Here is a 26,276-nt window from a genome sequence, read left to right as displayed (position 1 = left end):
CCCCCAGCTCCAGGCATTAAAGGCTAGTAATCTCACCTTAGGATGGATGTTGAAATATTTATTGGTTTCAAAGTTTTTCTTTTCACTTTCAGAATAGTAAAGCAGAAAACTCTCTTTGATGATGAAAAACCTGAAGTGGGGAGCAGGGGGAAGCAAACAAGAAGGAAAGCGAGTCAGAAAAGTACCCTGGGATTTCCAAGAAAGAACACTATCTACATTCAGAGGAAAAAACTGTGGGAGTAGAAACACAGAAGAAAAACAACTGCTTGATTACATGGGTCGAGGGGATATGGCTGGGTATGTAGACTCTAAATGAACATCCTAATGCAAACATCAACAACATGGAAATAGGTTCTGATCAAGGACACATGTAATACCCAGTGGAATTGCGTGTGGGGTGCAGGAAGGGGTGGGGGGAGGGGAGGGAGGGAAATAATGTGATTCTTGTAACCAAGGAATAATTTTCTAAATTGACTAAATCAAAAAAATAAAGAAAAGAAAGTGCCCTGGGCACAAGAGGGTTGACACTACAGTGAATGATGAAGACCTTTTCCTGGTTCTATATTCCCCCCTAACCCTCAATAGTAGTCACTTCATAAATTTGTGAAGGTCCACTAACTTTTCCATGGATAAAGAATAATAAGAATGCTTATTATTCAAATAGGAATTATACCAGCCAAACACAATTCTGTGGCCAAGGTAGCTGAGTTGTTGCTCAAAATAACACAAAGCCAACCCTGAGATTGACATCTCCCTGTCCTAGTTGTTTACTTTTGATGACCCAACTTCTTTGTTGGCTTCAGTTTCTAGGATGAATGCCATTCTATTTGAGATCCTTCAAATTCAATTCAGCTCAATAAACATTTATTAATTACCTTTTACATAAAAGTCACTGAGCTAGGTGCTGGCAATGTGACAATAAAAACAATAAACACGACACTTCATCATGTATCATCTTCCTTTTTGCATTGACTGTCCTGTCCCCTGACCCACCCCCACCTCCAGACCTGACATGTACTTTTTTTTTTTTTTAACTCAACTGGTTTTTTCTTAGTATCAGTTCAAAGATAGAAGAGTGGCAAGGGCTTGGAAATTGGGATTAGGTGACTTGCCTAGAGTCACACAGCCAGGAAATATCTGCGGCTAGATTTGAATGTAGGTCATTTATTGTATGACCTAGCTTCCCCTCCCTAGTTTCTTTCAAGATTCAACTAAATTCCCACTATCTACAGGAAGCCTTTTTGGAGTCTATCCTTCCACTCTTATCCTCCTCCATCTTGGTGCCTTTCTCTGAGATTATCCTCTAGCTTTTTCCTTGCCACTGGACTTGGGTGTCTCTGGAAGAGAGTGAGGCAGATGACTTTGTGCAACTCTACAGAACTGAAATCCAGTTCACATGCAAGTCATGACATGTCAATGGTTCTCTTAAAAAAAACAAACAAACATCCAACAACCAAGGATGCACAGCAACAACAACCTTCTAACTCCTCTGTCTGACTTGTATGCACATAACTGTTTGCATGTTGTGCTCCACTATCAGAAAGAACTACTTTAAGGCAGGGCCTGAATTTTTGCCTTTTCTGTGTATCCTCGAGGCTTAGTTCACTGCCTGGAATATAGTAAACAATCAATGCTTCTTGATTGATTGAATTGTTTCAACAAACTAAGGCACCCAAATTTGCACAGCTTCCCTATTGCCTGGTGGATAAAAGGTCATTCCACTGCCCTTTGGGAGCATACATTTGCAATGAGATGTGTAAAGTACCTTGCAAACCTTGCTATATAAATACTAGCTATAATTATTATTTCCATAAAGAGATGAAGAGAGTGGAACAGTGCAGTGTCAAGAGTCAATAGTAAGAGGAGCAGCTGGGTTGCTCAGTGGATAGAGAGCCAACTCTAGAGACAAGAGGTCCTGGGTTCAAATTTGATCTCAGACATTTCCTAGCTGTGTGACCCTGAGAAAATCACTTAACCCCAATTGCCTAGCCCTTACTGCTCTTATACCTTGGAACTAATACTTAGTATTGATTCTTAGACAGAAGGTAAGAGTTATTAAAAAAAGAGTCAATAGTAATCGATATTTGTTAAGGGCCTACTATGTGCCAGGCACTGTATCAAGTTCTGGGGATACATAGAAAGGCAAAGCACAATTGTCCCTGTTCTCAAGGAGCTCAGAGTCTAATGGGGGAGGATAACATGCAAATAACTATATACAAACAGGACAAATACAAAATAAATTGGATATAATCCATAGAAGAAAGGCACTAGAATTAAGGGGGATCAGGAAAGGCTTCCTGTAGAAGGTGGGATTTTAACCAGGGCTTGAAGGAAGCTAGGAGGTGGAGGTAAGAAGGTAGAGAATCTCAGGCATGGGAAATAGCCAGTGGAAATGGTCAGATTTGGGAGATGGAGTGTCTTGATTGAAAGACAGCAAGGAGGCCTTGATCAAAGAGCATGTGGTGGGGCATGAATTTTAAGAAAACTGGGAAGGTAGGAGGAGAGGTAGTTTATGATGGGTACCAATTAGAGGATTTTATAATTGATCATACATGTGATAGGGAGCCACTGAAATTTATTGAATAGAGGCTTAACAATCAGATCTGAATTTTAGGAAGATTAATTTGACCACTAATTGTAGGATTGTCTGGAAAGAGACTTATGGCAGGGAGACTAACCAGTAGGCTACTGCAATAGTCTAGGTACAGGGTGATGAAAGTCTGTGCCAAGAGGTGGCAGGGTCATTTGCAGATGTGCATTTATTGCATTTCATTTGGAGTTGTTATAATTACAGTCCTGTAGATGAAACTTAATAAAAGTACCTGAAATAACAAAAATCAAATTGATGGGTCTTGTTGAGTATCCTTTGTTAACAGTTAAATAGTTCATAAATATCTCATTTCATTCCAATCCTAACCAGAAGTACTAGACCAGCATGAAACCTGGAGTACACCAAAAATGCTTTACACAGGACTGTACTGGTAAGAGGTTTAACAATCAGCTCTCTGAAACAAAAAATGTATGCCAGACATACTTTCAAATTTAATCTGCATTATTAACATTTTCTCAATAGTATTCTTAATTCTAGTCAAACAATCCAAGCCTTAATTTGTATTACTCCATGATTTAAATACTTCTACTGAAAATTTAACAGTTGACTCTCCTGAGCAAATTCTAGTAGCTTCTACCATACTCCAGGCGTTACAGTTTATAAAACATTGTTTCACAAGTCCATGAAGTTATTATCACCTTTTGACAGGTCCAGGAACTGAGAAGAGTTGCCCAAGATCACACAGCTAATCCAAATACAAATCTTTCTTAAGTGACCTTTCTGCTATAAAACTGCCTCCTGTTACACACACAGTTGCTTGTCTCATTCCACAAAGGCCTTTTTGAGACTACATTTACTTTGCGAAATACATGCTATCCTTGTGGTTACTCCCTCTATCCCTTTTAATTCCAGAAAGCTTTCTTCTATATCCTTTCATAAATCATAAACATAGAACATCTAGCCAAGATGCTCCCTCATTTTTGTATAGTCAGGGGATACCAATAGATTGTCTTTCAATGTTACTGACATGAGAGGAAATCTAATATAATTAAGGTGCCAGTGTCTGAAAGCCTGCCTTTCCCCAAAAGAAACTATTCATTCATTCATTCATTCATTCATTCATTCATTCATTCATTCATTCATTCATTCATTCATTCATTTATTCATTCATTCATTTATTTGTTTGTTTGTTTATTTATTTGTTTATTTGTTTATTTATTTGTTTATTTGTTTGTTTATTTATAGATAAGCCTTTCCCTTCTGTCTTAGAATCAATACTGTGTATTGGCTCCAAGGCAGAAGAGTGGTAAGGGCTAGGCAATGGGGGTTAAGTGACTTGCCCAGGGTCACACAGCTGGGAAGTGCCTGAGGTCAGATTTGAACCCAAGACTCTCTGAGCCTGGCTCTCAATCCACTGAGCTACCCAGTTGCACCACCACCACTACCCCCTCAAAGCAATTTTTTAAAACCCATACCATCTGTCCTAGAATCAATACTGTGTATTGGTTCCAAGGTCGAAGAGTGCTAAGAACTAGGGAATGGGGATTAAATGACTTGTCCAGAGTCACATAGCTAGGAAGTATCTGAGGTCAAATTTGAATCCATCTCTAGGCGTGGCTTTCAATCCACTGAGCCACCCAGTTGTCTCTCCTCCCCCCAAAAAACATTTTTTATTTTAAAAGTAGACTCTGGGACCCCTAATACCAACTCCAAATGGAGAGAATTATAGGCACAGTAATAGACCAATGGAATAAATATTTTTAGAGTGGGATCAACTTTTAGCAGGGCCCTTCATGCCACTGTTGTTGTTGTTCATTTGTTTCAATTGTATCTGACTCTTTGTGATCTCATTTGGGTTTTGTTTTGTTTTGGAAAAGATACTGGGGTGATTTTGCCATTTCCTCCTCTAGCTCATTTTACAGATGAAGAAACTGAGGCAAACAGGGTTAAGTGACTTGCCCTGGGTTCTATAGCTAGTGTCTGAAGTCATATTGGATTCTGGGAGATGAGTCTTCCTGACTCCAGGCCTGGCACTCTATCCACTGTGCACCATCATGCCACAAAGTTAATAATGCTCTTTATATGCAAACCTTGCTTGGACTCTAACAATGTGAGAGCTAGTTAGGATGGGAGAATTACACAATGTGTGAATTTATTACAGGATTATAACTGTTTGAGTCTGATTCCAGGAAAAGGGACTGTTAACAAGCCACTGATCAGGGCTGATGAGCAGATGATCACAGGTGTATACAACCCATGTAGGAGTGGGAAATGTCAGTGCCAAGGTGGGGGACCTGTCTCAGGAAAGACTTGGAGAGATATGAGGCTGGCCTTCTCTGTTTCAGTCTCTAACACACGAGATTGAACTACATCCCTATTTGGCTTGCTATCCCTATGATGGAGTAGAAATCAGATTAGGGGACCACATTCCCCCTTTTTTTTTGTCAGACTTCTGTCCTTTTTTTTCCCCTTTGGCATGACAACTTTCCTTAGTCATGGCAGATGGTGGGGAACAGCAGTATTGTTGTACCTGACCTACATGCTCATAGGAATAAACTACTTCTGTTGAACCTTAAATATGTATCAGGGACTTATTATGATTTTAATTAATTAATTTTTATTTTTTTCTCTCCTCTTGTTTTTGGGAGAAGTGATCCATATATTATGTAACACCTTCTTAGATCAGTAACCTAATAGCTTAACCATATATCCTTTATCATATCTATTGTTGCTGTAAATGAATATTCACTGCATTGGAAACATTATTTTATCAGGTTATTTTAGGATTAGATCCTGGGCAATATCTTATCTTCCTGAGGAGGGGATTGTGAAGTTATCCTAAAAGTCCAGAGACTAAGATCCTTTTATTTTTTATTGTTATTTATTTATCTGTTTGTTTGTCTGTCTATTTATAATTATTCATTCATTTATTTTATTTTATTTATTCATTCAACCATCCATCCATCCATCCATTTATTTATCTATCCATTTATCTATCTATCTATCTATCTATCTATCTATCTATCTATCTATCTATCTAAAGACTCTTACCTTCCATCTTGGAATCAATACTATGTATTTGTTCCAAGGCAGAATAGCAGTAAGAGCTAGGTAATAGGGATTAAGTGACTTGCCCAGGGTCACACAGCTAGGAAGTGTCTGAGGTCAGACTTGAACCTAGGACCTCCTGTCTCTAGACCTGGTTCTCAATCCACTGAGCTACTCAGCTGCCCCCCCCCAATATCCTTTTAAAGGACTTTTAGGGAATGATACAGCCAATGGATCAGGAAAGCAGCTCTCCTAGAGAAGATGCTGTAGGGAGCATCATGATTCCAAACTGACTAGAAAAATGACAGCTATTGAGAATGTCCACAGAAATTAGACATCATAAGATGCTGAGTGAGTCTTTGGGGTATAATGAATTGAACTGTGAGGTATTGGGCCCTCCATCCACTTTTGTTATTTTATCCTGATTGTAAGACCCTTGTGCCAAAAAGGAGAATACCCCAATAGTTCCTCGTCAGTGCACCTATCAATCATTTTTTAATATGTTAAGAATCACCCAAATTGTATACCACGAAATGTATAATATCTTTGGGCCTATATGCACTTTGGTGAGTCAATCCTGAAATGTATAGATATCATATATGAGATGATTCATTGGGGAGACAGACTAGCATGTTAATCCACCAAAGAATCAGGGGGGGATTGTGTGAATTTAATTGTAGCCCCTTATTTCATTGGAAAACCCATTGTGATTATCATTATCAGCCCCACTCTTTGTCTGGGCACAAGAGTGCACTATGGGAGGATGCTAGAAGTCTTGTGACTCCCTGACTTCTGGAAGAATCTGGCTTCAAGTCCTGCATGATTCTTGGCATCCATGGACTGAGGTCAAGTCTGCCCAAAGAGTAATCTCACTGGCCTTATAAGAAAGGGAATGGAGATGGCACTTAGTCTTTTTTTAGGGCTTTTTTTCCCAGCTGATCGACCTTTTGTTGACAGGGGGAGTGTGGTAAACTGAGATTAATTAGGAGCAGATTACATGTGGTTCTCTCTTGTTCTCTCTCTCTCTCTCTCTCTCTCTCTCTCTCTCTCTCTCTCTCTCTCTCTCTCTCTCCCCTATCCCCTTTTCTCCCCCCTCCCTTTTACTAATAAATATTTATAAACTAATATACAGTTTCCAGAGAATTTTAATCATAACAATAGCAACTAGAGAGTTCAAGAATTGTGTCACATTCTTTCCAGGATCCTCTAAGGAGCTCAAAGGACCAGCAGCTCCTGGGATTTAACCCTACAAATAACTGGGAGGTATTAATTCTTTCCTTGCTTTAGTTCTCTTTGCTAATCCCTCTAGGAAACCTGGGGTAGCAGATTCTTTTACCCTGGAGGGTTCCAAGGGACTTTCCCTAGCAATATTAACTGTGTGACCAAAAACAGTGAAATAATCAGAATGTAATTCTCAAAGTGGAAGGTAGGGAAAGCAGATGTCACAGAGAATAGGCAAAGACCATTTTTAGTAAAGATAAATGCCGTATTACATTTTTAACTATTAATTTTTGTTGGTCAGTCTGTTGTATCTGGCTCTTTGCAACTCTGTGGACCATACTACCCATAGTTTTTTCTTGGCAAAGATACTGGAGTAATGTGCCATTTGCTTCTCCACTGGATAGAAACAAAGAGAAGTTAAGTGACTTGCCCAAGGTCACACAGGAGGTATTTGAGGTTGGATTCCAACTTGTGTCTTCCTGACTGCAGGACCAGCACTCTATCTCCTGGACCACCTAGCTGTCTGCTAATAGTAGTAATTATTATTATTAGCCATCATATTAACTCTGCTAATAGTGGTGGTGTATGGTGGAGAAATACTATGCATGTGCTCATGAGCCAAATCAAATTACCAATTGTTGGGGGGGGGGTGTGCAGATTGGAAGGGGAAAGAAAAAACAAGACTCTGTAGCTTGAGAATTAATTAAGGGTTATATGCCGGGGCAGCTAGGTGGCTCAGTGGATAGTCAGGCCTGGAGGTATGAGGTCTTGGGTTCAAATCTAGTTTCAGACACTTCCTATCTGTGTGACCCAGGACAAGTCATTTAACCCCCATTTTCTATCTTGAAACCAATGTTTAGTTTAGTGATTCTAAAGTAAGGGTTTAAAAAATAGATATTGTCCTGAAGATGGACTAAAAGCTTTACAAGAAGATCTGGGTCCTTAATTAGACCTTTGGAGAAGTTTGATATTGCAGCTTTGCAACTAGATAGAGTTAAATTAAATTTCAGAGTTGACATTAGAATTTCTAAGCCCAAAGACCTCCCTTCTTCTCTCTCTCTATTTCTCATTATAACAATATTTCCACTAGTAAAAAAACTCTTTCCCTAGAAAAGAGGAATTTTCACTCAACATTGCCCCACGAATACTTCAAATATACAAGGCTGATCCCCTTCTGTGTACACTCAGAGTTATCTCCCAGATTATAAGAGAGGGAAGAAGAGACTGCTACCCACCCCCATTGAAGTTTTGGGAGGAGAGTGCAGGGACCAGAGAGGAATGCAGAATCAGAGATGTCTGGGAACTGCTTACTCATGAAGGAAAAGGATGCTTTGCTGCTGGTCCAGCCCCAGCACAGTCTGCTGACTCATTTATTTAGGCTGGGACTGATCTTTGTATTTCCTCCACTGCTGATCTTTCTTATCATGCCATTCCCATTTGTACCCATCTCTCCTGTTGTTCACAACCCTAGAAGCTCACAGACTCTTAGATGCAGACCTGGAAGAAACCTTAGAAGTCACTGAGCCTAGTTCTCTTATTTTATAGATGAGGAAACTGAGGTCTAGAGGAGTTGTCATATAGATATCAAATAGCAAAGGAGGGAAAAATGGTGATTTGAATTCAAGTCTTTTGACCCCCCAAAATCCTTCAGCAAGGTTTTCTTTAAAACATGCTGCCCCTTCCTTCACACATGTTGAAAAGTTTTATAAATGATGCAAACATAAATTTATCATATTCTCACTTCCCAGCATCTCCTCCAACCTTTCTATAACTTCAGATTTAGTCCTTTCCCCCCCTATCAATTGGAAAATAAAAGAATCACAAAAAGAAAGTCTCCTTTGCCCTCCTCTTCTAATCCTCACAAATGTAGAACTGCTTGGGCTGTAGTTCTCTTTCTCTGTTTCTCCCTCTCTCCATTTCTTTGTCTCTCCATTTCTTTCTCTCTCTGAGTCTTTCTGTCTCTCTCAGTTTCTGTTTCTATCTTTGTCTCTTTTTTTTGCTGCTTTTAGGGAAAGTATTGTAATGAGCATCTGATTGTTTTTATCATGGGGGTGAGTCTTGGGAGAAAATGGGGAAGATAGACTTGAACAGTCACTTTTTTACTGAATCTGCCAAGGAGGAAGAAGGCCAAGCCAGAAGCAGTTTCAGAAGAGGATTGAGCACAGTTGCAGAAAGCAGCTTAGCTCACTGGATCCATCCAGTCCCATTAGTTATTTATGTTTTCCCCTAACACACCAAAGCACTAAACCTTTTATAGGCAAGTGCCCTGTCAAGAGGCCATCGATCGTCCTGATGATACTGCTTGTTGCAGTTGTCTGTGGTCACTAATTAGCTAACGTTCACCATGGGGAGAGGGAAAGGGGGCAGAGTGGCTCCACTTTACAAAGTGGGAGACTGAATCTCTTCTACATCCCTGGTCTAAGTCTGACATTGCTGGGAAGATTTTTATTTCTTTTCCCAAACCCAGATGATTATATTTGTAGATTGAAAACTTTCTCTCTATTTTCCAAAAACAGCTTGACGGGATACTGATGTCTATTAGGTGGGATGATCTCTTAGTGGGAGTCAAGTGCTGGGGCCAATCTGTACTAGGGTCCTTCCCTCCCTCTGCCCAATATAATGTCGGTGAAATCATGAGGCATCATGGTACAGTGGAGAGAACATGGAAGATTTGGAATTGGTGGGTTTGAATCCCAATTCTGCCACCTGTGTGATCTTGGTCAATTCATTTCACCAGACCTGTTTCCTCATCTGAAAAAAGGAGATTCCAGCTCTAGATGTATGGATTGGATATTATCAGAAGATCGCCGAGATTATTGGAACCCAAAGTGTAAATATAAGTAAGGGACATTAGTCAGAAGGTAGAGAAGCATTAACACCGGGACTAGATGAGGCATGATAGTATCATCTCTGGAGAGAGGGTAGATAGGATTCTTTCTGTAGATGTCCTGGGTCAATGTCCTGCTTTTGCATATTATGGGAACAGTTTGGCCTCAGAAGGTCAGAGGAAATTACTCCATACCTCCAATTTCTGTATTCAAAAGCCAAAAGAGACAGAGATTGGCAATAAGAAGGCATGGAAGCCTCTTGATTTCACAGAAAACCCTACTCCAAACCTCCAGCTTGTACAGCCCACTCTGCTAATCCAACTTGCATATGGTCAATAGAGCAGACAGCTCTCTGGCTGCCTCCATGGAACAACAGGAGAACTTTATTTTAGATCTCCATCGGACTTTTCCAAAGCCCTATGTCTACCTTTCCAAAGGTTCCTAACAGGATGTGTGTGTGTGTGTGTGTGTGTGTGTGTGTGTGTGTGTGTGTGTGTGTGTGTGGTGGGGGTGGCAAACTAGTCTCAGTTTTGCTCCATCCCAAACCTTTTAAAAACATTACTTTCCCAGGCAGACTCCTCCAAATACTGTAGTTTGTCAATCCTTTGCCTAAGAGATTGAACTGATTTGGGGGCACATGGAAGGAGAGAGAAGACTGAACTGTTCAGTTTGGAACTTAAACTTAGGGGGTTGCTTTGTGTCAGTCACCTAAATTGGGGGCACTTCTTTATACTAGGATGGAAGCCACCCTCAGGTCCCTTTCCTCTTTGTTCAGAGTCCTCTGTTGACCCCTGCCCCTGTGGGGTTTGGAGGTTGAAGTTAGGCCCCAGGAGAGGGTAAGATATTGGGGTACTGGACTGATGGAGTTCAGGGGAAAGGTCAGGCTACCACCTCTTCTGGCAAGACTGTATCTGCTTGACTCTCTTCTAAAGTCTGTCTTTACTGCCCCTCCATTAATTGAATTTGCCCTTGGTGCCAGGATTCCTGGTAATGGCTCTGGTTCAGACAGTTACCAACAAATATGGACATACCCTGACATATTGGTGCCTGGTGAGGTTTATGAAACCAATGAAATCTAGAGGTAGTTTAACAGCGAGGGTCCCTCTCCCACTAAAGAACAAGATTTCTTCCAACTCAACAAGGAGATGGTAAAGTCTCCTTCCATCCCCTCCAAGCAGACTGCTCTCAGCCCAACCCATCCTTATGGGGTGACCCCAATTCATAGCTGAACAAATGTCTGCATTTGGGCTGGCCCTTGGATTCCAATTTCTCTATATCCTCTTAATTAGAAGCACAATATTCTCTTTACTCTAGTATCTTAGAGTACTTGGAAACAGAGACTGCCGAATGTTGAAACTCATTTCCAGAAAGGGTAACTGAGGACTTGAAAATGATGACAAGCCAAGGTCATATAATAAGACAAGGGCAGAGCCGACTTGAAACTGAAGTCAAGTGTCTCTACTCCAGGTTTATTGTCTGACCAAGGGAAGCTCTCCCTCAAAACCTCTCGTCACCCTCTCCTCCCACCCCACCCCCATTTCTGGAGAAAGCCCTTGCTTTCTTCCCCTCACCATCACTCTCACTCCAGCGGAATCCCCAAGCATCTTCAGATCTCACCTTCTCGACCACTTGGCTGACTGCCTCCCAAAGGGTCTCTTCCAGAGTACACCATACAGCTGCACTTTGGTGCTGATGTCCAGGGCATCGGCATCTGCCTGTTCCATGGAAGGGGAGGGAGAAACCGAATTGGATTTGGAAGCGAACATTTTATCTCAGAGGAATTTCCCCCTCCCCTCCCCAAAACTTCCCTCAATCTAGTTGCTTCGGGGAGGTGGCAGAAGGCCACAACCCAGAATAACGACGTCTAAGACGGCGGGGAGCCAGAGGCAAGTGAGGAGAGCCTCGGGCTGTTCAAGGCATAGTCGATACGTGTTTCCCGGGTGCGGAGATGAGCGAGGTTTCCTCTCACAGGCTGGTGCATTAAAGCAAAAAGGTCGACAGCCAGCCTCGGGGAGATCAGAGCTTTTCAAAGAACGGAGGAAAAAGTAGAGCAGTCACCCTCCAGAGGAAATGGAGTAAACCAGGCTCTTTAATCTATTATAATGGGGAAGGTAGAGGGGGAGGGGGAGGAAACGATCCCAGTTGGGAGCTTGTAGAAAAAGATGCTCGAGCGTTTTGTCAGTCTAGTAGTATCAACGCACCCAAACATCTCTCCTCTGTCACTCCCAGACCCCCATCCCCGCCCCGCCCCACCATGCGCACACCCTAATTCTGGTGGCCTTTGATTGGCTAGGAGTAAAAGGTAAGTCATTCTAGATGCTCCAATCAAAGTCCCTGAGCCAGTCTCTGAACATCTCTCTGCTCCCGCTATCAGAAGGTCAGATCACGGATTTCTTTACTGCCAGCGTTATGAAAATAGCTGTCGAAATGTATAGAGTACTTCAAGGTCTATCCCCCCTTCCCCCATCTATTATTATGGCTGAGAGATGAGGAAACGGAGTCTCAATGAGGGATAGTTACAGAATTTGCTGAGCAAACTCAGGTCAATTACTTTAACAAAATCAGGAGGTGGTCGTGGGGGAAACTTTAATCTTATTGGATAGAGAGATTTAAGAAAGAACCTTTCCGATGTTTTACACTGTTACACATGTAAAATCTATACCAAATTGCTTGCTGCTTCAGGGAAGAGGGAAGGGAGGGATGCAGGTTGAGAATTTGGCTCAATTTTTTTTTTAAAATGAAGGTTAAATAATTTTTTTTATGTGATTGAGGAGGAAAATAAAATATTAATTAAAAAATTTTAATTAAAAAAGAAAAGAGCCTTGCCTTGAAGGATAGCTGCTGGAGTTGCCCTTCACTCTTCCTTCTTCATGTAAATCAACAAACGTTTATTAAGTGCCTACTGTGTCAGGCACAATGCTAGGGATGCAAAGAAAAATAAAAACATTTAAAGCTTCCAAGGAGCTCACCGTCCATCTCTAGATCCAGTTGGGGCTTTACAGTTTTAATCTAACTTCATCATTTATTTTAAATACATTCGGTTTATTTTAAAATACATTAAAATTATTGCTGCCTTTTGTTTTTATATCTCAGTCATTCTTAGAAATCCTCTCCCTCACATCACTTCGACCCTACTGGATTGAACAGTAAAAATTTTAAATTTAATTTATATATAATTTAATTTAATTTTAAAATTAATGATTGAGTTAATAAAAAAAAAACCCTCAATTTTCTCTTTGTCCTGTCTCCCCCTACCTCCCCTAGGGGGAGGAAAGAAAAACAAAACTTTGTAACAAATATTTATGGTCAGGCAAAAAAAAAAATTCGTGTACTAGCCATGTCCAAAAATTATGCTTCAGTCTACCCTCTAAGTCCATCACCTCTGTCATATTTCATCATGACATATGTGAGATTTAAAATGGTTGATGTCTTAAACTGTAGTGAGTTAAAATGCTGGAAGATATAAATTGTGATAGATATAAGAGAGGGTGAGTAAATTTGACCGCAGAAAATATGTTTCACTACAGTGTCTTGGTTTTTAAATCAAATATAAGGTGGTCGCCAGGGAAATATTCCCAATTATTCAAATACCCAAGTCAACTGGGTTTTATAGAGATTTTTAATTAATAAAATAATGAGGAATTAGAGAAAGAGAGAAAGAGTAGGAAAGGAATAATTATGAAAGACCTCAAGCCAATATGGCCTAGACCTGAGTCTTAAGAGAGAGAGAATCAGTCAGTCAGTCTTTTAACACTCACCACAAGGTCTGCCTAAACAAGGATTCTAGTGATACCAGGCCAGCTCCATCTCAGCTGACTTCACCAGAGAGAGCTCCAGCGAGACCTCCTTAGAGATTGTCCTCCAAGAGCTTCCCTTCTCCAGAGCCTCTCTCAAGAGATTCTTCCCAAGTGATCCTCATCAGAGATCCTCCAAAAGGATTTCTCCAAAAGGATATCTCCTCAAGAGATTCTGCTTTTTCTTATATAGGAGTTTTTCTCCCATGTTACCTCCCCTAAGTCCCTACATCTACCAATCACTGTAGACGATTTCCAAAGGACTGCCCATCTAATTCCTGCTAAGTCGACCAATCTCCTCAGTAAGTCTGAACTAGAGAAAACACAGCTGAGTCAACTAATCTCATTAAGAGAAAACTTGCCCGACCCTTTTAGGTACCTAGCATCCCATTGTATCAATTCTAAAAACAGGCCTGGCTCAAAGAACTCCTTGCCCCACCATAAGCATACTTTCTTTGTTTAGCAAGGAGTTTTCTGCCCTAAAGCATTCTTAAGTATGGGTGGAATAGAGGTCCTCCCATTTCTGATCCTGGCGAGTTCTCACATCAAAATGAGGAATGTTTCTCAGTAGGGTATTTGAGGATTCCTCAATGTGGAGTAAAATTTTTAACATTCATAAGTCTGTGAAATTTCAAGATTTACACATATGGAATCATAGTTGGTCATTGATTGATAAAGATTCTTAAGTCTCTCAGAGATTTTTGTCTTTACTAATTTGTTGTTATTGTATGAATTGTTCTCTTGGTTCTGCTCACTTCACTTTGCATCATTTTATACAAATATTAACAGGTTTCTGTGAAGCCAAAAGCCATCATTCTTCCAACACAATAATTTTATATTTAAATACCATAATTTGTTTAGCCGTTCCCCAATTGATGGGCACCTCCTTAGTTTTCAGTTCTTTTCTCTCTCTCTCTCTCTCTCTCTCTCTCTCTCTCTCTCTCTCTCTCTCTCTCTCTCTCTCTCTCTCTCTCTCTCTTTCACACACATACACAAACAAAATAAAAAATGTGGATTTATGGGTCCTGTTTAAAAAAAATAAAAAAGAGAAAGAAGGGAATGTACCCCCAAGAGGAGGTCTGGGCTTTTGGTATGGGAAGAGGGAAAGAGAGGAGAACCCCCTTCTCAAAGTGGGGTTCAGGGGAGACAGCAGATGTAACGGGTTGGCTCAGAGAGAGGAGAGGGGGTTTGAAGACTTTCCCCTTTCTGCCTTCCCTCCTTAGCCAAAGCTGCTCTCCCCAATTTGCTCTTGTCCCTCTTGTCTCCCCTCCACTACGAGACTGAAATGTTTCCCCTTGATCCTTTCACTTACACTCAGCTTGGGGAACAGATAACTTTAATGTTAACTCAATCAGGTAATACAAAACGAATAATAGGCAGGGAAGAATGGGAAGAGGAAAGTGGGAAAAGGGGGTCCCTGTCTCTATCTAAACCCTTTCCCCTCCCTCCTCAAGTTTGTGGGGGGAACTCAGGCGTTGGCAGCCTAAGCCCCCTGAGAGAAAGTCAGGTTGACTCACCCCTGGGCAACAGGAGCTGAGGTAAAGTCTGCTCAGGTTTCTCTTCAGAAAGTCCCTTCAATTGGGAAGTGTTGGGGGGAAAGATTTCCAGTCACCAGCAGGAAAAATGGGTAACCCTCAGGAGAAAGTCTTAATCCACCTTCTCTCTTCCATGTTTCAAGACCAAGAGACCCTCACTGCTCTCCTCACCAGAGTCTTCTCTCCTCCAGATATTCACTCCTCGGGACCCTCTCCCGTTGAGGTGATCAATTTCATATACTCTTTAGTCTGGCACTTTTCCTCTAGTGCCAGTCTCTATCACAGTCCTTTTCTTCTTTCTTTGATTCCTTGGATACTGGGTCAAAGGGAAATCACAATTTAGTGACTTTGGGGGACATAGTTCCAAATTGCTTTCCAAAATGACTAGATCAATTTATAGTTTCACCAACAAATTGTGCATTGATGCACTTGTTTTCCTATAGTCCCTTTGATATTTGTCATTTCTCTCTCTTTATTTTTGGTCATTTTTGTCAATCTGGTGAGTATGAGGTGGAATCAATTTATTGATTTTAATTTTCATTTCTCTAATAAATAGTTATTTGGATAATTTTTTCATATGGCTATTGATAGGTTGGATTTCTTCCTTAGAACATTGCCATTTTATATTCTTTGACCATTTATCAGTTGAGGAATTATAAGATTTAATTAATTCCTTATATATCTTGGAAATAAGATCTTTATCAGAGAAAATTTCTGTAAAGATTTCCCCTGTTATCTGTTTCCCTTTTTATTTTATCTGCATTAGTTTTGTTCATGCAAAATCTTTTACATTTTATGTAATCAAACTTCTCTATTTTATTTTCTTTGATATTTCTATTCCTTGTTTGATCATGTATCTTTTCCTTCAAGCTGAATGGTAATTTCTTCCTTGCTCCTCTAATTTGTTTGTTGCTTCCCTTCATGTATAAGACATGAATCCACTTAAAGATTATCTTTATGATGTGAGATATTGATCTCCATTGAGTTTATGCAAGATTGCTTCCCATGAACTCTCCTTTCATCCAAATCTTCTTATCTTGAGGCCAATGTAGAGGAGTATTCACTAATTAATTGAGTTTATTAGGAAATAGTCAAGTAGCATAATTTATTGATAGATACATAAGAGAGATCAATAAGTTGGGTTTCTTTAAATCTGAATGGAATCTCAGAGATGATTTATGGGAGAGAATTTTCTCAAGGAGCTTTGAGAAAGGCGATTGATAACAGCTCACTCTTTGGGGCTGACCTGAACAAGGAAGCTGATCCAAAGAGAGGCTCTGTGGGTTTGGAAAATCTTGGTGAATTTACATCCTGGGAACAAACTTTCTTATCAGGCCATAGGAGATTTTTGGGTGCAGTACCTTGCTTGCCCCAATAGATGGCAGCAAAGTCTGACCTATTAGAGTGGAGAAGCAGTGGAATTTCTGACCAGTTGGAAATCACATCTGAGCAGCAGAAAAGAGAAACCTGACTTATTATTCTTGTTTATAAGTTTATAATTTAGATTAGGATAGATAGATAAGGATTTGGGGGTTTTAGATACATAGAAAGAGAGGATAGCTTTGACTCTGTCAAAGGAGAAGAAAGTCCTCATGGACCAGTTTGGTTGGGTGGCTATAGTTAAGATTTATTAGTATGGGGACCTACATAATATAAGAAATACCTTTCTATCTGTTTTCCTTTTTCTATCCCTTCCTCTAAAATTTTTATACTTACAATAAATATATTTTTATATAATTGTCCAAAACAACAGCCTGTTCACTCAGAACACAGGTTTTGGTAATACCTATACCAATACCAATAATCTATAAGGGTCAATAACCCTTATTACACCAATTAGTCTAATAGCTTTACCATTCACCTCTTTAGGATTTCTACAACCAGAGGCAAATTGTGCATACTTCATAACTACATTTTTATTTGCTGGCTAAAAAAAGTCCCTTTAAGCAAAACTGATCTGAGCCAATAACCACCTGTGTGACCTTGAGAAAATCACTCACACTCTCTGAACTTTCATTTGTTCATCAGTAAAATAAAGATTGAACTGGATTCCAAGGCCCTTTCAGTTCTAAATACTATTACTTTATGTCTATAAGGGGCTTGAGTAGCTAAGGAATAATCATAATAATGATAGCTAGAATTTGTATAGTGTTCCCTAGAACTGTGTTGTGTTTTATAAATATTATCTGTTAATTCTCACAATGACCCTGGAAGGTAGTGCTATTATTATCCTCATTTTAGTTGTGAAACTGAAGCAAACAGCTTAAATGATCTGTCCAGTCACTAGTAAAAGTCTGAGGTCACATTTGAACTCAGGTCTTTCGGATGCCAGGCCTAGTGCTCTATATATTGTAACATTTAGCTGTCCAACAGAGTATGGAATGTCTGGGAAGTGGTGACATTGGGTAATGTAGGTGATATAATAATAAGAGTTAAAAATAACTTTTAAAAAAAGGTTCTCCATTCACTAAACAAAACAAAGGCTAATTCAGACAGGGTGGCTTCTTTCAGGACTTCAAAAGATTTAAAGCCAGAAGGAATTAGATTTCATCTAGTCCAACCTAATTTTCCATAGAATAAAACTGAGGCCCAGAAATCTTGATTTGGTGACTTGCTAAAGGTTACAGAGGTAACATAGTAAGAATTTGAACCCAGGTCCTATAACTCTAACTTCAATGCTCTTTCTACCACATGATCACATACCATCCTCACTCCAACTTTACCATCTCATTAAGTCTAACCTTTCCCAACATCCAGGATACAACAGTCATACCATCTTTCCCAAGGATGGTAGACCATTGCCTCACTGCTCAGGGGCAAAGAAAGCTGGTTTTGGGGGTCCTGATTTGTTCTGCAGGTTGAGATCTCCATTTAACATCTCTAACTTTCAATATAGGGCATGAAGTCAATAACATGGAATTCCTCTCATCCTGTGAGAGAAGGGGAATTAGCCTAAACTGTAAAGTGAATCTTTGTGCACAAATCACCTTCCCCTTTGACTGGGTTAGAAGGATGAACTGGCCAGCAGCAGTAGGATGGAGAAAAGACAGAGAGATGTCTCAAGAAGGAAGAACAAATTCCTTGGTTCCAAAGCATGCAAATGAAATCCTCTTTCTCTGCTTTCTCTGTCAAGTTCCAGCAAAAATCCAACAGAAATCCACTGGCACACATGTGGCATAGATCTTTTAAAAATTTATTTATTTTTAAATTAAATTAAATTAATTTATTAGCAATTACATATTATAACAAATTTCCACACAAGTTTTTCCTAAGCTATATGATCAAACTTATCTACCTCCCTCCCTTATCTTCCCCCTCCCAGTGCTGGCAGGCAATTCAATCTGGGTTATACATGTATTATCATGCAAAACATATTTCCATATTATTCATATTTGTAAATGAGTAATCTTATAAAACCAAAACCTCCAAATGAAAACCGAAATAAAGAAGTGAAAAATCATGTTTTGATCTTCATTCCAACTTTAACAGTTCCTTCTCTGGAGGTGGATAGCATTCTTTGTCATAAGTCACTCAGAATTGTCCTGGATTGTTGTATTACAGCATTGATCTTGATGACTAGACCTGTTGAAGTTGGAAAGAATTAGTTAAAAAAAATGTTAAATCAAACCACCTAGTAGCTTACATTTTTCCAGACCCTTGAAAAATCCACTCTTTGCTCCTCCTCCTCCTCCTCCTCCCTTCTTCTTCTTCTTCTTCTTCTTCTTCTTCTTCTTCTTCTTCTTCTTCTTCTTCTTCTTCTTCTTCTTCTTCTTCTTCTTCTTCTTCTTCTTCTTCTTCTTCTTCTTCTTCTTCTTCTTCTTCTTCTTCTTCTTCTTCTTCTTCTTCTTCTTCTTCTTCTTCTTCTTCTTCTTCTTCTTCTTCTTCTTCTTCTTCTTCTTCTTCTTCTTCTTCTTCTTCTTCTTCTTCTTCTTCTTCTTCTTCTTCTTTTCTCCTCCTCTTCCTCCTCCTCCTCCTCCTCCTCCTTTTCCTTTCACTTAATTCCTCTAAGGTATTATAATGCTGCCAGCTTAAGAATCTGAAAGCTAATCTGGACCCCAAGCCTTACTGAAGATCCAGAGCAGCCCATTCTTATCAGAAAGTTCCCATATTAGCTCAACATTGGTTTCTAAGGGTTTCTAGAGACCTCCTATAAAATTTAACAGGAAAGCAGCAACATTGTTTTGCTTGTTTGTATCTTCTTCTGAACTTCCAATCTGGATGTTAAGGCAGGAAATAAAACAAGATCCAAAGCATATAAAAAATTAGATGCTCAACAGTATTCTTTCTGCTCTTCTCCTTATTCCCAGACATTCTTATTTTTTAAATCAATCACTTAGCATGTTATTATTTTTGGAGCTGAGAGTTGGTCTAGCCATTAAAGAAAACTTTTTTGGTTAGGAACTTAAACAGACCCCCCAAGGCATTTCCATTCTCACAGCAGAGCACATAAATCAGGACACAAAGTAGATTCTTTGTGAATCCATTAATCTTCATTTCATGCTGCTTGCTTTAAAAATTAATATATTATTTCCAAAACTGTACTGGTTGTCTATGCTTCCTTGTTTTATTTAAAATTTAACCAGAAAGTACCCACACTGCCCTGATTGTCTGTGTATTTTTCTCAACTTTCTTCTCCTCTCTTCTGCTATTTTTATTGATACTCTCTTGTTTCTTCTTGACATTATCCCCTAAATGCTCCTTTATCCAAAGTTCAAAGGTCTTAGCAAAGACTGGGAGAAGCTAAGAACCCAGCATGTCTGGCTACTGTCTTGCCAACATGCAGTACAATACTTTGGGAGGTTAAAGTTAGAAGTTAAAATGGGGTTTTAAGCCACCTCTACTCCAAGATGATGCCCTCTGTCTGTCCCCTTTATTAAAGTCTGCTTTCTCATCTTTTATTATGATTTGAAATTTCTGTCATTAAATCTATCATAAGCAAACATATCTTTTTTCTCTATAAAGTTTCTGTAAAGATGTTCAGGAAAGCTAGGGGACATAGTGGATAGTGTGCAAGGTCTGAAGTCAGTAAGACTCATTTTCCCAAGTTCAAAGCTGGTCTCAGCCACTTACTAGCTCTGTGATCTTAAGCAAGTCACTGCACTCTGTTTGCCTCAGTTTCCTCATCTGTAAAAGGAGCTGGAGAAATAAATGGCAAACCACTCTAATATCTTTTCCAAGAAAACTCCAAATGGGGCCACAAAGAGTTGGAAATGACTGAAATAGCTGAACAACAAATTTAGATGTTTGGGTTATGTGCAGATTAGAGTATTTAAAGCAGAGAGAACTTGACTTATTGAGAATACAATTGAAATCAATTAAGTTTCAAGCTAGAGTAAGTACTGGTTTTTATAACAGAGGAAGCTACTGAACCTTGGAGTCACTTGGTTCCAGAGTCCAAGAAATGAGAATGTTTTGTAACTTGAAGGAAAAGTTTGGAGACCAATGAAATTTAGACGAGAATAAGATAAAAAGTTCTTAATGTAACCTAACTCCCAAAGTTTATTGGAAGCAAGGTAACTCAGCTCAATCCAGAAAGAATTCTAGATATTATCCAGGGGAAATCTCTACTGTAGGTAGCTGGAGATAGGGACATGATGGAGACTGTAGGCTCCTTTCATATCTTCCCAGTCTTTTTCTTCAGAATCCTGAAATGGGGTTGACCTTGTCCATCTTGCCTCTGGAAGCCCAAAGTACTCAAACAGTCTTGAATTATAACCTGAAGATTGGAGAGTTCTCATTTCTCTTGCTCTTGCTAAATCCACTCTGTCCTTCATCTCTACCAGTGAGGAAAAATTTCCATACCAATGGGTTTTAGGACTGGGATTACATTCTTATTTAGAGAGGTGCTACATTTTGTGAGGGCTGTTCCCCTATATGTAGCCTAAGAGTGTCATTGTGTGACTCAAAAAGGAGGAAGAATAGATATCTCTAAGTTTTTCAGGGGGCTAGATGGTGCAGTAGATAGAGCACTGGCCATGGAATCAAGAAAATTCATCTTCACGAGTTCAAATTTGGCTTTAGACTCAGTAGCTGTGTGATACTGGGCAAGTCACTTAATCTTGTTTTCCTCAGTTCCTCATCTATAAAATGAGCTGGAAATGGCAAACCACTTCAGGATCTTTGACAAAAAAGCACCCCCCCCCAAAAAAAAAGAACCCAAATGAGGTCCAAAGAATTGAACATGACTGGAAAACAACTCAACAAAGACTCTTCTCCTTTGATCCTTCTTCAAAGGATATTTTTATTTCTGCCAGAATCCACTCTGACCAAGGTAAGAGACCTTGAGACCAAGTTACTAAGGAAATGTTGGCCTTGGTATGTATCAAAAAGACTAATACCACCCCTTACCACCCTTAAGGAGAGCCAAAGCTTGTTATCTTAACTACATTGTTGAATATATTGGGAACCTTGAGCCTGGAAAAAAATGTTTTGGTGAAGTCAAATATGCCATTTCTTGTATGTGAATACAAGTCCATCAAGAATGACACCATATTGGAAATAGGTTTTGATCAATGGCACTTATAAAACACAGTGGAATTGCATGTCAGCTACAGGAGGGGGTTGGGGGGAAGGGTAGGGAAAGAACATAAATCTTGTAACCATGGAAAAATATTATAAATTAAATAAAAATTTCCAAATTAAAAAATAAAAACGAATGACATCATATTTGCTCATATTTGGACACGAACCAATTAACTTGTGTTTTGGTGCTTCCAGTGAAGGAGGTGATGAAACTACTCAAGCTCAGTACCATTCTTGTGACAGAGGCTGGCACCAGAGAAAAAGTGCCAAGCTGAAGAGTATGTGAAATTGATCACCTCGATGGGGGAGGGGTCCTAGGAGTGGAATTTGAGAGGAGGAGGAGGAGACTCTATCTTGGAGAACAGTGAGGGTCTCTTGGTCTTGAGGAGCCAAAGAGAGAAGTTGGGAAAAAGACTTTCTCCTGAGGGTTACCCATTTTTCCTGCTGGTGACTGGAAATCTTTCCCCCCAACACTTCCCAATTGAAGGGACTTTCTGAAGAGAAACCTGAGCAGACTTTACCTCAGCTCCTGTTGCCCAGGGGTGAGTCAACCTGACTTTCTCTCAGGGGGCTTAGGCTGCCAACGCCTGAGTTCCCCCCACAAACTTGAGGAGGGAGGGGAAAGGGTTTAGATAGAGACAGGGACCCCCTTTTCCCACTTTCCTCTTCCCATTCTTCCCTGCCTATTATTCCTTTTGTATTATCTGATTGAATTAACATTAAAAGTTATCTGTTCCCCAAGCTGAATGTGAGTGAACCAATCAAGGAGAGACATTTTGGTCTTGAGTAGTGGAGGGGGAACAAGAGGGACAAGAGAGAATTGGGGAGAGCAGCTTTAGCTAAGGAGGGAAGGGAGAAGGGGGAAAGTCTTCAAACCCCCTCTCCTCTCTCTGAGCCAACTCATTATATCTGCTGTCTCCCCTGAACCCTGCTTTGAGAAGGGGGTTCTCCTCTCTTTCCCCGTCTCTATACCAAAAGTCCAAGCTTCCCTCAGGGTACAAAACTCCCCTCTTTATTTTTTTTTCACTCTTAATTGAAGGACAAACTGAGAAATGCTTACTAATGACCCAAAGCTTCAGTTCAGAAGATCTATGACAGAAACAAAATACATAATGATACTGGAGTTAAACATCAAGACCTTCAAACCAGGAGACAGAATTCTGTTGATGAACCAAGGCCTTCAGGGGACTTGAAAGTTAATTTACTGATGAAAAGCTAACCCATACATATGTAAGGGGGTTAAAATAAAAGGTTAGACTAAATTATTTAAGAGTATGGTCGCCAGGAATTAATCAATTCCAAATGATTTTTTAGCAATTTATTTATAAAATAAAGGGAAAGTGTGAAAGTAGAGAAATGAGAAAGAGGGCAGAGTAAGAAATCTAGTTTAATGAGTTTAATGACTATTGCTCAAGCCCTGGCTTTACTTCGGCAGGGCTCCAGAAGCCCCAGCCAGAGGGCCTAAAGGTCAATTAATAAAAGGTTTTAGTTACCAGGCCTCCTCCCAGAGGACAGGTCCCTCCAGAGGCTAGTACCTCCAGGAAAGCCAGGGAAGGGAGTCAGCCTTTTTCACTCACCACCCTGTAGTTTTAAAGGAAATTAGAAGCAGTCCAAAGTCCTCAGCCAGGGTCAAGTTCAGGGAGAAGACTTCCTTACAGGAAATTCTTGGCATTTTTGAAGACCATTCCATTTTGTCACTTCCTGTGACTTCCTTCTATTTTACTTGAATCAATTATAGCTAAAACTTTGTTTAGGACTGCCCAGGGGAAGTCAGTGCATACTGATTTGTCACCCATTATCACACATATGGGTCACAGACCTCCCCCAGTTAAGGATAAGTGGGGTATATATGCTTATGGTGATTAAATCTAACAATGGGCAAGGAAGAGTTAATCCCATCTTCATACACAATAATTGAGAAACTAGGAGACTTTTTTATTTTCCTTTTTTAAAAAATTAATTAACTAATTTTTTCAGTTACATGTAGAAGCAATTTTTGACAATTTTTTACTGACATTTTAGGATTTGGATTCTCCCTTCCTCGTAGGTTATACCAATGTTTTCATGCAATACATATTTCCGTATTGCTCATGCCATAACAGAAGACACATACAATAGCAACTTGCCCATTTTCAAAATAGCTCCAGAGAATAGAGGGGGTCCTATCAGGACTATTCACCCCAATTACTTATTGCCAGAAGAGTCAGCTGGACTTTCTAATGTGCAGGTAGGGAGAACTCAGGCACACGCTCCTAGGAAAAGAGACTGTCTACCAGTTTCACAAAGACTTTCTGACCCAACAATGGGCACTGGACGTGATGCATCCAGTGAAAGGAACTGTTTATTATTGCGGGGAAGGAGAATGGAAACTTGAGGCCATTCCTTTCTTGCCCTAAACTGTTACCAAGACTCAGTCCTTAGAGCTTGACAATACCGATAGCTAACCTGGAATGGCTGTGAGCCCAAGTGTGGACAACAGAAGTCTATAATGATCCTGATGGTCCACCAATATTAGCTACCAGCTCTGGTATAAAACTAAGCCTTTTATCAGGTTAAGGAAGGATGCTACAAGATTGCCCATGTAAAATGTATTTTTATTTTGTATTTGTTTGTAATTACATTTGTAATTTTTTTTTGTTTGTAATTACAGTTGTAATTACATGCAATTACGCATGTAATTGCGTATTTCCTGCTGAATATGTGAATTATTGTTTGAGTATGCTTATTTTTATTCTGCTGTTATATTTAATGGATTATGTTTTATGTTTACGGAAATTATGTATTATGTTTATGTCTGTTTTATGGATTATTTTGTGTATGTGTTACTGCTTATAGATAAGTTGTACTTTATATATAGGCCTGTTGATGTTGTTGTAGCTTTGTTAATTAGCTATGCTTATTACTTTTATTCTTTAATCCATTTTTCTAGGCAAACAGGGTTAAGTGACTTGTCCAAGGGTCATTTAGCTAGTAAGCAGCTGAGGCTGGATTTGAATTCAGATCTTTTAACTCCAAAGTCCAGCACTCTACCCACTGTGTCACCTAGCTGCTCTGCTTATTGCTTTTCATTGAATCTGGTGTATTAAGAATATGTTTTCATTCAAAATGTGCATGTGTTATATATACTGTTATATATGTAGCTTGGTTTGTTGTTGCTATAATTTCCTCCCAGTGCCATGTTTACTGCATGCACTGTTAATGTGCATATATCTTATTTCAGTTTCCATGGTACTGAAAGGTTAGTAACATGGGATGCCAGGAAAATAATCTTTTTTGTTTTTAAGCACTGATGTTTATATTTTTAAAAGATTTTTTACTTAAGATCTTTACCTTCTGTTAGAACCACTACTGTGTATTGGTTCCAAGGCAGAAGAGTGGTAAGGGCTAGGCAATGGGGGTTAAGTGACTTGCCCAGGGTCACACAGCTAGGAAGTGTCTGAGGCCAGATTTGAATCTCTGAACCAAGGACCTCCTGTCTCTAGGCTTAATTCTCCACTGAGCCTCCTGACTGCACCTGATGTTTATATTTATACTGTATGGTTACAGGTTTTTGCACTTGACCTAACTGATCTTTGCAAGGAGTTTTGACCAGTGGGAGAAATGTAACCCTGGTCAAACTTAGTCTCAATGAGTTTTAGGACTGGATTGACTGTAGGCATTCCTAAGGCTAAGGGCAAAGACTCCTTGAATCAGGTATGAAAAGGAGGGGGAAGATTGTCTAGTCAACCCACAGCAAAGTATATATATATATATATATATATATATATATATATATATATATATATATATATATATATATATATATATATATATATATATACTTAAACCCCTGGATCCATCCTTACCGGACTAGTCACCCTGGTACCCAGGCCTAATGGGACCTCCCAATGAAGGTTGGCCATGTGCCTGTTGGACCAGTCATGTAGTGCTCCTTGAAGCTTTTCTACTTTCAAGCTTATTCTTCAATTCGATTCACCAAATATTTACTAAGCACCTACTATGTTTAAGACTCTGTTCAGTGACCTGTCATAGCTTCAAATCACTCGCTCACTCTTATCTTTCCCCCTTTGCCACACACTCAAGAATGCATGAATATATTGCCTTGGATTTACTGACAAAAGAAAAGGGCAATAGACTAAAATACCAAGGATGATGTAGCTGGTAATTGGGAGAAAGAAAACCCCAAGAGGAGTTATGAAGAGTCAGACACTACTGAAATGATTGAACAGCATAAAAGAAAACTGTTCAATACAGAATTGTTTGGTTTGGACAAAAGCTTAGCATCTTCTTCTCTCTACTCATCTAAATTCTAGCTCTCCCTCCAGGCTTAAGTTCCTTGAGCTTGGGCCATAGAATTTCATCTGCCTAGAACTTCATACTCCAGACAAGCTGCTCTTGTTTTAGCCTGAGAATGAAGCCTTTTAGACCAGGTTATTACCATGCATATTTAAAGTTTATACACTTGGATTCTCTGGCTCAAACTCATTGCTTCCTTTTAATTTGAGCTAAAGCAGCAAAGGCACATTAAGGGAGAAACAGAAGGTATTATGCACATGTGGGTCAAACAATTACCATCAACTACTACTCCCTCTAAGACCCTGATGGAGACAGTCTAGGGATTTTTTTTAACTTTTAACTTTTAACTTTCGTCTTAGAATAGACAATTGAGGTTAAGTGACTTGCCTAGGGTCCTAGAGCTAAGAACTGTCAGAGGCCAGATTTGAATCCAGATCCTCTCCCCTCCAGGCCTGGTGCTCTATCCACTTGCCACCTAGCT

The 26,276-nt window shown here is 39.6% G+C and overlaps 1 protein-coding gene across 1 annotated transcript in view; it reads right to left on the bottom strand.

Annotated features, from left to right (window-relative positions):
- The window catches only part of PLEKHD1 (pleckstrin homology and coiled-coil domain containing D1), a 39,427-nt gene extending 27,512 nt beyond the window's left edge, over positions 1-11,915 (bottom strand). Inside the window, exons 1-2 of the mRNA XM_001378654.4 lie at positions 11,266-11,915; positions 37-130 (exon numbers count right to left, since the gene is read on the bottom strand). Of these exons, the coding sequence (XP_001378691.2) occupies positions 37-130; positions 11,266-11,414 (243 nt within the window). The 5' untranslated portion in view covers positions 11,415-11,915. The remainder of the gene's footprint in view (positions 1-36; positions 131-11,265) is intronic.
- Positions 11,916-26,276: the final 14,361 nt, after the last annotated feature.

Source organism: Monodelphis domestica, chromosome 1, assembly GCF_027887165.1.
Source record: "Monodelphis domestica isolate mMonDom1 chromosome 1, mMonDom1.pri, whole genome shotgun sequence".
In the NCBI taxonomy this organism is placed as follows: Eukaryota; Metazoa; Chordata; class Mammalia; order Didelphimorphia; family Didelphidae; genus Monodelphis; species Monodelphis domestica.
The sequence above is the reverse complement of the archived record's forward strand: the minus strand, read 5'-3'. Positions and strand labels throughout refer to the sequence as shown.